At 38.7% G+C, this 14,691-nt stretch overlaps 1 protein-coding gene across 1 annotated transcript in view; it reads right to left on the bottom strand.

Annotated features, from left to right (window-relative positions):
* EFCAB2 (EF-hand calcium binding domain 2) overlaps nt 1-13,823 on the bottom strand; it is a 149,942-nt gene extending 136,119 nt beyond the window's left edge. The window contains exon 1 of the mRNA XM_003767767.4: nt 13,526-13,823. Within this exon, the coding sequence (XP_003767815.1) occupies nt 13,526-13,550 (25 nt within the window). The 5' untranslated portion in view covers nt 13,551-13,823. The remainder of the gene's footprint in view (nt 1-13,525) is intronic.
* Between the last annotated feature and the right edge of the window lie 868 nt (nt 13,824-14,691).

The raw sequence follows: 14,691 nt of genomic DNA, 5'->3' as shown, positions 1-14,691 counted from the left end.
ACTTAAATGAAGTGATGCTAAGTGAAGTGAGTGGAAGCAGGAGAACATTGTACACAGCAACAAGATTATATGATGATCACCTGTGATGGATATGGCTCTTCTCAACAACAAGATGATTCATGCCAGCTCCAATAGACTTGGGATGGAGAGAGCCATCTGTAGCCAGGAAGAAGACTATAGGAACTGAATGTGGATCATAACATTGTATTTTCACTTTTTCTGTTGTTTCCTTGCTTTTTTTTCTCATTTTTTTCCTTTTTGATCTGATTTTTCTTGTGTAGCATGAGAAATAGAAATATGTACAGAAGAACTGCACTTGTTTAACATATATTGGACACTTGCTGTCTAAGGGAGGAGGTGAGGGAAGGGAGAGAAAAATTTGGAACACAAGGTTTTTGCAAGGGTGAATTTTGAAAACTATCTTTGCATGTATTTTGAAAATAAAAGGTTATTTTTAAAAAGGCAATCCAAAATTCACATTAATGAAATGTGAATGAACTGTGAATTTTCCTGTATAACTGTCATTATATATAATAATCACAGATTTCTGTGCATTGTTATCCTAAAAACATTCTTGGTCCTCCACAATCTATTTTTGTCTTCTTTTCTAATTAGCCTTTCATAGAGGCACACTGTATTTGCATTCCTCTTTTCAAAATGAGTTGACCAAAATAACTTTATAATCTTATTTTTTTAATAATAGCTTTTTATTTGTTATGAGTGGCTTACTCATATTCATATAGCTATTAAGTATTTGATGCCCTTCTATCAACTAAATCTTTTGACTAAGATTAGAATCTACAAGGACCACAGATCCTGCAAAAGGATCCAAGGATTCAAAGCTGGAAAAAAATCCCTTAATTTTACAGATGAAGAAACTGAGTCTCATAAAGCAAAAATAAACTTCCTAAAGTCATACAGGGAGCCTAAATGACTTCCTAAAGTCATTAAGGAGCAAAATTGGTCCTCTCTGACTTCCACATCCAGAGATCTTTCTTTCCTTTGAGGCCTCTTAAATATATCTTGTTTTGGGGAGTATAATTACATATTTACTTCACTTCAATACATGCATAGTTATCTGTTGTATATGTCAAATTTCTATAAAATAAGTTACATTTTCCCAATAATTTATATCATAATTTCAGTTTTGTGTACATATGGAAAAGATTCAGCTACAAAAAAATTATGAAATAGTTAATTAATGAAGTCATAAAAGTGAAATAGCTAAAAAGAATATTAAGTAATCTAGAGGTATGATAGACTCAAGTGCAGAGATGTCTATTTTGAACATAGCTACCGTGTAGATTCACTTTGCTTGACTATCTTTGTTATAAAGATTTTTTTTTCTTGCTAGTAGAACAGAGAAGAGAAAGGAATTGACAAATGACTTTTTCCCGCCCTGAGGCAATTTTCCCCCCTGAGTCACTTAACTTGCCTAGAATCACACAGCTAGTAACTATTAAGTATCTGAGGCTGGATTTGAACTAAGGTCCTCCTGACTTCAGGACCAATTCTCTATCCACTGAGCCATCTAGCTACCCCTGACAATAGTGTTTTAAAAAATAAATAAATGAAATTTTTCTAAATATACATTAGAGAATAGAAGGAAGCCAACAGTTATGTTATAGTTTCAAATGTAACTCTTATTTTGTTCTGCTGTGTATATATAAATGTTCTTTTTTGTTGGTGGTACTGTTTGAATTCCAAATTTTAAAAAACTTAAGTAGGAAAAAATAAGTCTATGAATGGAAGACTATGCTCCATAAACATCCCCAATTAGTGGTCATACAGGTTGTGCTTAAACATTTCCAGTTCCTTTTTGTAGTGGCTAGAAACTGGAAACTGAATGGATGTCCATCAGTTGGAGAATGGCTGAATAAATTGTGGTATATGAAAATTATGGAATATTACTGTTCTGTAAGAAATGACCAACAGGATGATTTCAGAAAGGCCTGGAGAGACTTACACGAATTGATGCTGAGTGAAATGAGCAGGACCAGGAGATCATTATATACTTCAACAACAATACTAGATGATGACTAGTCCTGATGGATCAGGCCATCCTCAGCAACAAGATCAACCAAATCATTTCTAATGGAGCAGTAATGAACTGAACTAACTATACCCAGAAAAAGAACTCTGGGAGATGACTAAAAACCATTACATTGAATTCCCAGTCCCTATATTTATGCACACCTGCATCTTTGATTTCCTTCACAAACTAATTGTACAATAATTCAGAGTCTGATTCTTTTTGTACAGCAAAATAATGTTTTGGTCATGTATACTTATTGTGTATCTAAGTTATATTTTAATATTATTTAACATCTACTGGTCATCCTGCCATCTAGGGGAGGGGGTGGGGGTAAGAGGTGAAAAATTGGAACAAGAGGTTTGGCAATTGTTAATGCTGTAAAGTTACCCATGTATATATCCTGTAAATTAAAGGCTATTAAATAAAAAAAAATAAAAAAATATAAAAAAAAAAAAAAAAAACATTTCCAGTGACAAGGAACTATCTAATCAAAAAGTTTTGAAACTAATCAAAAAGAAGTTCCATCTTCAGAAAGTTCTGATTGAAAATTCTTATATCAAAATCTATCATGAAATGTATACTTCTTAGTGCTAGTTTTCCCCTCTGGGACAAAACAGAATAAACCCTAACTAAGTAGCTGTGGGATCTAGGGCAAATCACTTTCTGGGCTTCAAGTAGCAAGAACAGAACAGAACAGAACAGAACAGAACAGAACAGAACAGAACAGAACAGAACAGAAAAGAAAAGAAAAGAAAAGAAAAGAAAAGAACAGAACAGAACAGAACAGAAAAGAAAAGAAAAGAAAAGAAAAGAAAAGAAAAGAAAAGTGAGACTAGCCCCTTGAAGTTCTAAAATTCTATTACTTAAATATCTTTTATATGAAGCAATCTTCTAAATATTTAAAGATAGCTATTCTGTGCTTCCTAAGTGCTATCTTCCTCACACTAAACATCACTTGCTCCTTCAACCAACATACATTCATATGACATGATTTCTAGCACACCATCCTGGTCACCTTTCCCTGAATTTGCTCCAGTTTATCAGTGTTCCCCTTTAAAGGGTAGCATCCAAGTTCTCCAAGATACTCCCTCTGGATACACAAAATACCACTACCTCCCCCAAATTAAAAAAAAAAACAAAACATACTGGACAAAACATGTTCCTGTAGCTTAAGACAGCCTTGGCTTTTTTGACAACCACTTTATGCTCTGAATTCATAATGAATCAAAAAAAGTCTCAAATCTCTACTTTTTTTTCAGCATGTTAAATACTGTCTAGCCATCTCTCCTACCCTTGTGCAGTTGTTTGTTTTTGAACCAAAGAAAATGTGAGACTTTACATGTGGCTCAAATAAATTTAATCTTGTAAGATGAACTGTACAGTGCAAATTTACTATCAAATGTTTCTTCTACCACACCAGAACTGATTTATACTTACTGTGTTACCAGTCATGACATGGGTATTTTCTCTGAATCTAGGTTTTTTTAAAGGTAAAACAGAAATAATACTTATAGTACCTCTTTCAAGGTTATTTAAAGAAATACATTTGGAATAAAGCCCCATCTAAATCTGAACTATTAGAATACCCAACCCTAATTTATTTGTTACACGTTTTAATTGTCCTTTTCTGCTTTTTCAGACAGCTAGATGCCACCATGGATCAAGTACCAGACCTAATCAAAAAGACCTGAGCTCAAATTTGGCCTCAGACCTTGCTAGCTAGGTGACCCTGGGCAAATCACTTATCTATCTCAGTTTCCTCATTTATAAAATGAGCTGGAGAAGGATACTCAAGTGTCTCTGCCAAGAAAACTCCAAAAAGGGTCACAACATTCTTTTTCTTATATATAATACACCCACAGAAATTGTCTTACTGAAATAGCTGAAGACACAAATATGCAGATGATTTAAGAATTCTTACCAAGCAAGACATCAAAGGGCACAAATTATAAATTGACAGTCTTGTAATGTAAACTGTTTTAAAGCTATAAGGAGAAAGCATTCACTTGATTTGTTGACCAAATAAGTATATATCTTTGTCCAGAGCAGAGGGTAGTCAAGAGATAAATATCTTCTCTGTAAACAATAAAGTCAATATCTAAAGGATATTCCCTCCAAAAATGGCTACCAACTCCTACTTATCTACTCCAGCAAAAACCTACAATTCTCACCAGACCAGATGATGATCAAAAAATCTAATGGAAAACTCTAGAAAATGATTTTTTCTATTCGATAACTGCTCTAAAAGTCACCTAGAAGCTCATGGGCACTAAGAAAGGGAATTTCTAGGAAAGCCAGCTCCAGGGGAGGCTTAGCCCCCCAGCTTAGACCACAGGCAGGTTATGACCCTAGCCTCTTAAACCTGGTGGGATCCTCACTAATCCTTAACCCCAGGGTGATCTGAAATCCAAATTGGGTTCCTTTGATGCCATTGAAGTAGCAGTGACAAGTATAGCATGGGTGGCTCAGAATAGGTGAGCCCTTAGCAGTGAGGGGCTCTGAGTCCGTCCATCGCACTCTATTCTGAAACACCAGAGAAGTCCCTGAAGATCCAGGACTCTGAACCCAAAGATTCAGGGGAGCCTTAACCTGAAGACAGAAATTAGCATACAAACTCAGGTGGTTTCAGGGCAAGATCAAGCAAGTCCTACTAGCCTGCACAAAGGACAGCAAAAAAAGGACAGCCTTGGAGTGGCACAAAGTCCCACTTCAAAAACTAAACCTAGAGACATGAGTAAGGCAAAAAAGATATGGACCAGGATTTTTTTTTTAAATTATCATAATTCCAGAAATATCCCAAAATCCTGCTCACAAGGAAAAAGTAATTGTATAACAACTGCAAGCAAAGACTTACAAGGTAAAAAATGTATTCTTTTTTTTTTTAATTATTTTTTCCAGTCCTGACTTCCTCAAAAAAAAACTGATTTTTCCACAAACACTGAGTGAATACCTAGGGAAAAAAATAAAGCAATTATTTTTTAAATGAAATAAAAGTTCCGAAAGAAGGAATTAGAAAGAGAAAATAACTTAGAAGAAAAAGTGGTAAATCTTACTCATGTAATCCCTAAAAATTGAAATAGAACAAACAGAAATATAATCACTTCATGAGAAAGAAAGAAAAAATTCAGAATACAGGAAAAAAAAGACTATGTAATATATCTGATTAAAAAAAAACTTACTTGGAAAACAGGGTCAAGGATAAATAAATTAAGTTTCATCAAACTCCTAGAAAACCATGATTTAAAAAAAAAAAAAATCCTGGACTCTAATTTAAAGAAATCATAAATTAAAACTGACCATATCTCTGAGAACCAGAAAGAAAAGCAAAGATACAATCTACTGATCACCTTCTGAGAAATAACACCAAATTTTATTTATATATATATATATATATACACACACACACACACATACACACACACAAAGAGTTTTGTTTTTCCTTGCCTTTTCAATAGGAAGGAGAAGAGATAAGGAAAAGAAGAGAATTTGGTACTGGGGGGGAAAAATTTATGGGAATAGAGAAAATTTGAAACGGGGGAAAAAGTCTTTGGGCTTTGGGGAAAAAAAAGTATCAATAAACTTCATAATAAGACTTCAATAAAGTCATACCCAAAATCCAGTTTCCATATCCAAAAACAATTACTGCAAGTATCCAAAAAGGACTTCAAGTACCAAGGAGCTATAGTCAGGATTATATAAGACCGGGCAGTTTCCATCATAAACCAGAGATGTTGAAATACAATATTCCAAAAGTCAAAACATATAGACATATCCAAGAATAACTTATTTTGTAGAGTCTAACTTTAGGGGGGGAATGGATCTTTAATGAAGTATCCTGTCAAATATTTCTGATGAAAATATCAAAGTTAAGTAATAACTTTGAAATACACAAGAAAAACCTAAAAAGGTAATTATTTGAATAACTAGAAGCAATTATATGATGATATAATGCCAACATTCAAATATAAGAAAAATAATCAAGTTTTCCCTTAGGAGTTTAATGTCTTTAAAAGATATTAAGGGATTTAATTGAGAAAAACAGAGGTACTAGTGATGTATTGGTCCTTCTGTGAAGGTTGTAAGAGGAGAAATAGGTAAAAGGAATACACTAATGGGAAAAAAAAAGGGGGGGGTGTAATCTGACATTTTTCCTAATCAGGGTTTGTAAAAGGAAACATATAAACATGGAGGATAAAGTGAGAAGAACCAGCAGCAGATGAACACGAACCTTATCTAAAATGTAAAAGATGTAATGTTGTGCCACAGTTCTATTATCCTGACTCAGTTTCCCTAAATTGTCCTGCCTCAGTTTCCCTAATTCTGCTCCATCCTGCAAAACCACCCTTCCCCCTCTTAATTAGAATATTTGATAAGGATAAAAGAGATTATATTTTACAATATCAGAATACCTCTCCCTATCCCAAGCTATCAGAATATCAGATACCATCTTATCAAGATGCCTCTCTCCATCTCCGGGGTTCCTCCCCCCATTATGTCATCCCCATCTCTGGTGGGTCACCCACCCTGTCAGAGTCCCATGTTCCCACTCTCAGCACTCTGACTCCACCCCTGCTTTGGTCTACCCCTGTATTTGAATCATGTATATAGGTCATTGAGAACTCACATGGTTGGCTGGATTCTTGGAGATGATAGTCTCATTCAGCCCTGGGACCAAACCATTGATCCATTTGGCCCAGTAAATCTCTCTCTTTCAAATATAATACTAAATATTCTCTAATCTCTATCTTGCCTCAGTTTCTCCGGCATTACAGTATTTCAACAAGGAAATAAGAGAGAAGAGTTTAAAAGGAAGAGAAGTTATGAGCAACACAAAGTTCCTAGTCCCAAAAGGGGAAAAAAAAAGAAAAAACAAAATCAAAAAACGGTACCTATTAATTGGGAAATAAGTCAACCAACTGTAGCATATAAAATGTAATATTACATTATGCCATAAGAAAATGGGACAATTTCATTGGATCCTAGTAATATGAACTGTTCCAAAGTGAAATGAGTAGAACCAGAATAATTCATATGAAGAAAAAGACAATATTGTAAAGAACAAAGATGAAAGACTCAAAAACTCTGATTACTGCAATGCCCAATTCTGTCTATAGAATATCTCTAATGAGGAATATTCACCACATCCTGAGAGATGGTAGGTGAAGATGCAGAAAGATGCACAGATTTTTGGATGTAGTCAAAAATGTATGATTTGTCTTGCGCAATTATGCTTATTTGTTTAAAGGGCTTTATTATTTTTCTCTTAGTTTTTAATGGGAGTTTGAGGGAAAGCAGAGTTTAGTAATAAAACCATACAAAAAAAGGCATTGAAATATTTTTTAAACGTATAGAAGAAACCTTAAATAAAACAAGAAACATCAGAAGGAAACAAATACAAGAACAGTTTTGAAAATAATATGTGTAACATTTATATGCAGTATAACATGGATATTCAGTTTCATATACAAGCTTGTGTTCAGCTATGTTTACATTTTCTCTTTAATGATGTTTAAGTTAAAATTTTAAAAAGTAGCACATCCCTGAATGTTATTTTATGAGGCACTGAAACAAGAATCAGAACTATAAAGAAATGTAATTAACAGACTTTTGGTTTAAAAAAAAAAAAGAAAGAAAGAAAGAAAATTTCTGACGATAAACTTGCTTTAAAATGTGAGAGGAAAATGCTAAAACTAGCAACAATTATCTATCCCACTGCTAACATTCTATTCAGCAAATAGCAACAAAGTGGATGACCAGCCTGAAGATATACCTTATGTTATTTTTGTTCTTATCTTACCTTTCTGCCACTTGCATATTGGGAAATGGTACCTGGTCTTATATATTTGTGTTAATTTCCAATCTTAGATATCAGATTTTTGTATCAGACGCTTAATGCAAAGATTTTTCTCCACTGACAATTTCTCTTCTAATGCTAGTTGCATTGATTTTGTTCATTCAAAAGCTGTTAAATTTTTTATAATCAAAAGGCCTACATTATCTTTTATGATCATCTCTATCCCCTTGTTTGGTCAAGAATTCTTCCTTGGCCAATAATTGTAAAAGGTATCACCTTCCCATTTCCTCTAAATTTTTTTAATGATATGACCTTTTAAATGTCACATGCCACTTAGAACTAATTTAAGGATATGGTTTAAGATCTTCATCTAAATTTTTTTTTTTTTAAATCAAGCTGCTTTCTAATTTTTCCAGCAGTTTTTATTGCATAAGGAGTCCAAGAAGTTCATACAGAACACTCAATAAGTCCCAAATTTTTAACTGCCTGCTGGACACCTCAATCTGAATATCTCATTAGTACCTCCAAACTTTGAGATAACATGGCAAAAAAGGCTGGTATAAGGACACAAGTTCCCTTCATGCTGAGCTTTGACTTGTCCTGTGTTATTGAGGTCAGATCTCTTACTAGGAGCCTCAAGCCATTCTCTAAGTCTCTAATTTATGAATACATAGAGATCTGCATAAACAGAAGAATTCATCAGGTCCACAAAAACACAGATAAATTTTAGTAGACTTTCCTCAGATTCAAAAAAAAGCCAGTTACATTATCAGCCATCTTCCTCCACCTGTTTCTCCTGATTCAACTTCCCTACTTGTGGATATGATTTTATGCTGCCAGGTGCTAAGGCTTAAAATTCATCAAACGTTTTTAAGTGTCTGCCTACCACAGGCAAAGCTTTCTGCCAGACGCTGAGGACAGAAAGGCAGGAGCAAAAAGGTTCTTGCCCTTTAAAGAACTTGTAGCTATACCCAGGAAAAGAACTCTGGGAGATGACTAAAAACCATTACATTGAATTCCCAATCCCTATATTTATGCACACATGCATTTTTGATTTCCTTCACAAGCTAATTGTACAATAATTCAGAGTCTGATTCTTTTTGTACAGCAAAATAATGTTTTGGTCATGTATACTTATTGTGTATCTAAGTTATATTTTAATATATTTAACATCTACTGGTCATCCTGCCATTTAGGGGAGGGGGTGGGGGGGGTAAGAGGTAAAATTGGAACAAGAGGTTTGGCAATTGTTAATGCTGTAAAGTTACCCATGTATATATCCTGTAAATAAAAGGCTATTAAATAAAAAAAATAAATTTAAAAAAAAAAAAAAAAAAGAAAGAACTTGTAATCACTCAAAACAGAATTTTTGAGCTGGGTCATCTGAGTGACCAGCTAGTGTAACCCCTACCTGAAGAAATGCCAATAAGGAAGACCTCCACTGATTGCAGGGAGCTAAGGACCTGCTACCTCTAGAGGAAGGCCATTCCATTTTTACATAACTAATTGTTAAGAAGTATTTTTTTATTATTTAACAATTAATCTAATATCTCTTTACAATTTCCACTGCTTGTGTTTCCAAAGCAAAAATTTGGAGAAAAGTACTAGAATCTACAGAGATTAAGAAATTTGCCAGAAATAGAACAAAAGGAACTTGAAGAGGGGGAAAAAAAAATGATGCATGGGTTCTTAGGAAATAGCTGTGTCTGATTTCTTAAATCTTTTAAATCATTTTACATTTGAAACTAAAATAGTAATTAAGAAAAGGCACTATCTTAGTTTACCATATATGTTTGTTTTTGTTGATGGTTATTAATTTTTGTGTTAAGTCAATTAGGTTTGGGATATTTGACAGTTTACTGACAGTATACAAACGGATTTAATGGCCACTCTCATCAATACAAAATGAGTCCAAAACTCACTGGATCTCTTTACTTCATGGCCATCCCAGAATCTCTGCTCGGAATAATATGGGGAAGGAGCTGAATCCGTGGAAACCAACTTGATCCTAGGCAGTTGACTGCTTCTTCATGGCTCACATCACCAATTTACAGGTAGAGGGGGCTAGCCAGCCATCTAGTCCAACCTCCTTATTTTACAGATAAAGAATCTGAGCCTCAGAGAGGTGAAGTCATTTGCCCAAGCTCACACAAATAAGTTACAGAGTCAGTATAAAAGCTCGGTTTTCTAATTTTTAAATATTTCTATTCTATGTGACTTAAGGTTGTGAAATTTTTGACAAAGGAAGCTGCAATCTTTTTCAAAGGCACTGACCTTCAGGTGAGCCAATGAGGAATACAGGAGTTAACAATTCCTTTGGCTGTCTTTCTGCAAACCCTCCCCCCATCCCCTATGCCCATTCCTAAAACAAGCTGAAGGAGAAAAGCATTTTTCCATGTACTTTACAAATATTATCTCATTTTATTCTTACAACCATTTTGTGAGGATTATCCCCATTTTCCAGTTGAAGGAACTGAGGCAGATGAGTGACGTTTGTGGCTACATCTGAATACAGGTCTTCCTCACTCCAGACCCAGTCCTTTACCTACTGTACAACCACCTTACTGTCTCTATCCAAGTCAGCTGTCTCATTTATTTTTTAAATGAAAATTTTTATTACATATACACACACATCCTTTAAGTAATTACATCATATCATTTTTAAAAAATGAGATGGTTGGTAATGTGGCAAATTTGACGACTGGAACAAGAAATCGGAAGATACACCTTATCCGTCTAATCCAAACTCCTTTTAAAGATAAGGCTAAGACGGGTTACATAACTCCTCTAAAGTCTGCGATTAATGGCCGGGCCTGGAAGCCAAAACCACTGACTCCCAGTCTGGTCCTCTTTCTACTCTGGGAAAAATCACTTCATGTAATAGAATGAGAGCTGTCAGATAACTGACCTTGTCCATTCTGAAACCAAGGACCAGAGAAGTCTACCATCTCATACAAGGTCAAACAGTATGCAGGAAGTGACAAAGTCAGGAGATAAATTCAGATCACACATTTGGCATCCTTTCTACTTCCCACGGCTCTTTAAAATAAGGGAGGATTAAATGATCTCAGGTCCTCTCTACTTCAAAGTTAAATGTCTAGCTTTTTGTAGTATTTTCTTCCTAACAAAAATAGCTCCCAAATATCCATGATTAACCTGCTCTGCTGCCGACAAATCTCTTCCCAATGTCTACCAAAACATCTACTTCTAATAGAGTTGCTAAATAAAGTAACCAAATCAGGTTCTATTTCCTGCTTCACTGCCAGCTAACTGTAAGGCCTAGGGAAAATCATTTAGCCTTTAAAGCTAGACTCCATCTATAAAGAAAAAGGATTAAATTAATGAAAATAATAGCTCACAATTTTATAATGTTTTTAACAATGTTTTCTTCACAACAAAGGGAAGTATCAAATAAATGGTATTACCCTTATTCTCCTTTTACAAATAGTGGAATTACAATTTAGAAAGGTTAAGGGACTTGTGACAAATGGTGGAGATGACATTCAAACCCAAGTTGCAATTTCACATTCATTGGTCCTTCCATTAAAGCCAGCTGATTATAAATTTCCTTATACAATTCTATATTCTGGTTTCCTAATATGGCTGAAAAATTAATAGAAAAACAAGTCACTTCTTAAGATGTATACATTGGAGCATTTGTACTTTCTAAAAAGCATTACTGAAAGCTATTACTTTTTTTAAGGAAAGGTGTCATAGTCATACTCTCATATATTTCATTAAGAATGAAAACTTCTTGAGGCCAGGGTTGGTTTCAATTACAAATGTTATTGCTGAAAATTGATAAATCATTACAACATATTTGTGTTCTAATTGATATTCTGAGGCACAGCAGAAATCCAGATTTGGAAGGGGTCTTATATGTTCAATGTCTCCGAACAGTTTGCAAATATTGAGGTTTGAGGGAATTAAGTGATTGACTCTGAAATTCAGTTTTCCTAATTTCAGGGCGCTTTTCACAGCCTACTTCAGGGTCCATAAATACTGATACTATGCTTTTGATTTTTAAGGTGTTGAGAATTAACAAGAATTGTTTTCTAATTGCTGGAATTTTTCAAAGTGCAAATTATTTATCAATCTCAAGTTAAAATATACTTGAAGTGGTTTAGTAACCTAAATACTAGATTTTAAATAGTCAACAAGCATTTATTAAACACCTACTAAATATACTAGGAAATGTCTAAAAGCTAGGGACACAAAGACAAAAAAATTCCCTCCTCTTAAGTTTATAGGCTAAAGGAGAAATCAGTGCAAATTATTTATCACAGCCAATAAGACTCAGTCATATTCAAAATATACAAGGGTTTCAAATAATCCACGAATTTTTAAGCACCTACTATGAGTGAATTATTGTGTTTATGCCTCGGGGGTAAAAAGCGCAAAAACAATCCCTATGATGAGATCCTGAAGGGTGTTTTTCTCCTGCTCCCAAGGAGTTGAGTTTAAATGGGGAGACTATAAGCAAATAAAGATGCAAAAAAATCAAATCACTGACAATTAATGCATGACATTAGGGGAGGGAAGAACGCGAACGGTAGTGGAGTTTGCCTAGGTCAGAGCAGCTTTTTTCCAAGTGGGGGGCGTTTTATTGTTCACAGTACGCAGACTAGGAGATGCCCATTTAGCGTCCTGCAGACAAAAATACAAAAACTGCGTTTTCGGGCTCCCTGCCACGGGGGATTAACTGGAGGACTGGGCCTCTTTGCACGGGAACCCCGATTTCTGGGGCCAGGGCCCTTCTTTTTATTGTGTGAAGAACCTGCGGGGGAGGGGATGCGAACATGTCTGCCGCCCCGCCGCTTAAGATGGAGGCCGCCGTCAGCCCGGGCTCTGGGCCGCACGCTGAGAGGAGCTCGGGCCGAGCCGGGAAAGGGGGGGCGGGAGAGCCCGCGGCCTTTCAGCATCCTCGGGCCCTCCTGGAAGGAGCGCCGTACCTCCCACCCTGGCTGCCCTGACGTGCTTCCTCAAGCGAGATCTTTGGGAGCCATAAAAACAAATAAGTGAAACTCGCCCGCCTGGTCCTTTCTTTCCGGACAACCCGGGGTAAGAGCGAGGCGCGGCCCGGCGGGCGCTCCATGGCGCGGGAGGGGGAGGGAGCAGCCGCAGCCTCGCTTCCTCCCGCCCTCGCCTTCCTCCGCGGGGAGCAAGATGGAGCCGCCAAATGGTCGTCAGTTAGAGGGGAACACGAAAGGAGGCCTGGCGCGGCCGCGTGGGGGCGACGGGAGGTGCAGACAGGCTCCACGAGGAAGAACCCCGCCGCGCCGAGGGCACGGCGATCTCTCCGTAATACTACTACCGGGACCACATCTTTTTTGTCCCGGGCTGTGGGGCTCGCTACAGTTTCCGGGAAGGGGAGGGGGAGGGGCGGCGGGAGGCGCCGAGGCGTCGCTTTCGGGCACCGCGCCTGGCCTGGGGGAGGGGAAATTAAAGGGGGGAGGAGGGAGGATGAGAATAAGGAGAGAGGGAGGAGATCCGAGACCTCCCTCCCCCTGCGCTGGGCGGGGCCAAGGTCATCGCCTCCCTACCCCCACCCCATAGCCGTTATCCCCTTTCCTTCTGCGGGCGGCACGTACAAAAGGGGTTTTGGAAGGGGGATCCCCGGGGACGTTTCTTCCGAGGTCTTTGGGTACGCGCGGAAAGTCTGGCCAAGCCCTTCCCTTCCCTAGGCGGTTTCCTACCTCCGCCGTCTTTTTCGTCCGCCATCTTGTTGCCGCCCGGTCGCCCTGGAGATGCCAGGTGGCGCTGGGCGGCGGCGGGAAAGAACCGCCTGGATCCGAAGGGGAAGGGAAGGGAAAGGAGAGGAATATCAGGCTTGGCGCTGCCGCAGCTCCTGCACCTCTAGCAGGCTCTCTCCTCTAGCCATGGGGGCATAGAGGGATGGGGGAGTCAAAGACAAGGACGTCCAAAAGATCCCTCCATAAAATCCCCGCGCGCCCCCCTCCGCCATAAAAACGCGGGCCCCGCCCTCGATCCCCAGAACCCTAGGGTATTGTTAGATAATTGCCGCCAAAGCCCTCCCTTCCCGCCCTGCCCCTCCCCCACTTCTCCCGCTCGTTTCCTCCCTCCCTCCCTCGTGCTCCCTGCGTTTTTATAGCGAGATTTAAAAAAAAACGTGCAGGAGGCGCTGTGGGCCGACGGGGCCGGGGATCGAGCTTGGGGCCGTCCCTCCTCCGCCCTTGCAGAGAACAGCCCACGTGGGGTGCGCGCGGGGGCGGCCCCTCCCGCACTCTGGAGCCTAGGCCCCAGGGAAGTGGCGGCCGCCTGAAGGCTGTGGAGCCGGCGCTCTCCTTTTCCCCCTCCGCGGGTCCTCCCTGCAACCCTCTACCCCGACCCATGCTTTCTCCCCCGGGAGGGCGAAGTAAAAAAAAAAAAAACGGTCCCGGCTGTGGGGCGCGATGACTTCAAAGCACCGCCGGGCCGAGAGCGGGAGGAAAGCGGCCATGAAGCTCCTGTTCCTGAAGCTGGGGAGGGCTCGCGGGAGGCCGCTGCCAGCGACGGCGTCTAGGCTGCGACGTCAGATACCAGCCGGGAGGCAAAACACGGGGTTCTCATAGCAACAGCTCGCCCGTAGTGCAGGGCGCAGAATCACCTACCTCGAAACGCTTCGGGGGGGGGGGGGGGGGGGGGGGGGGGGGGGGGGGGGGGGGGTTGTTAATTCTTTGTCACGTTTTCTCGCTCAAATTGCTGTGAAAGCTAGGACTTTAGCTTTAAAAAAAAAAAAAAAAAAAGCCGACCTTTGCCGCTTAAGTAGTTTTAAGCATGAAATGCAGTTCCTGAGCTCTAGGTGCAGGGTCTTTTTAAGAGGGTATTTAAATTTATATGCTCAAAAGATATTTTTTTTAAA

This window comes from Sarcophilus harrisii, chromosome 4 (assembly GCF_902635505.1).
Source record: "Sarcophilus harrisii chromosome 4, mSarHar1.11, whole genome shotgun sequence".
In the NCBI taxonomy this organism is placed as follows: domain Eukaryota; kingdom Metazoa; phylum Chordata; class Mammalia; order Dasyuromorphia; family Dasyuridae; genus Sarcophilus; species Sarcophilus harrisii.
The sequence above is the reverse complement of the archived record's forward strand: the minus strand, read 5'-3'. Positions and strand labels throughout refer to the sequence as shown.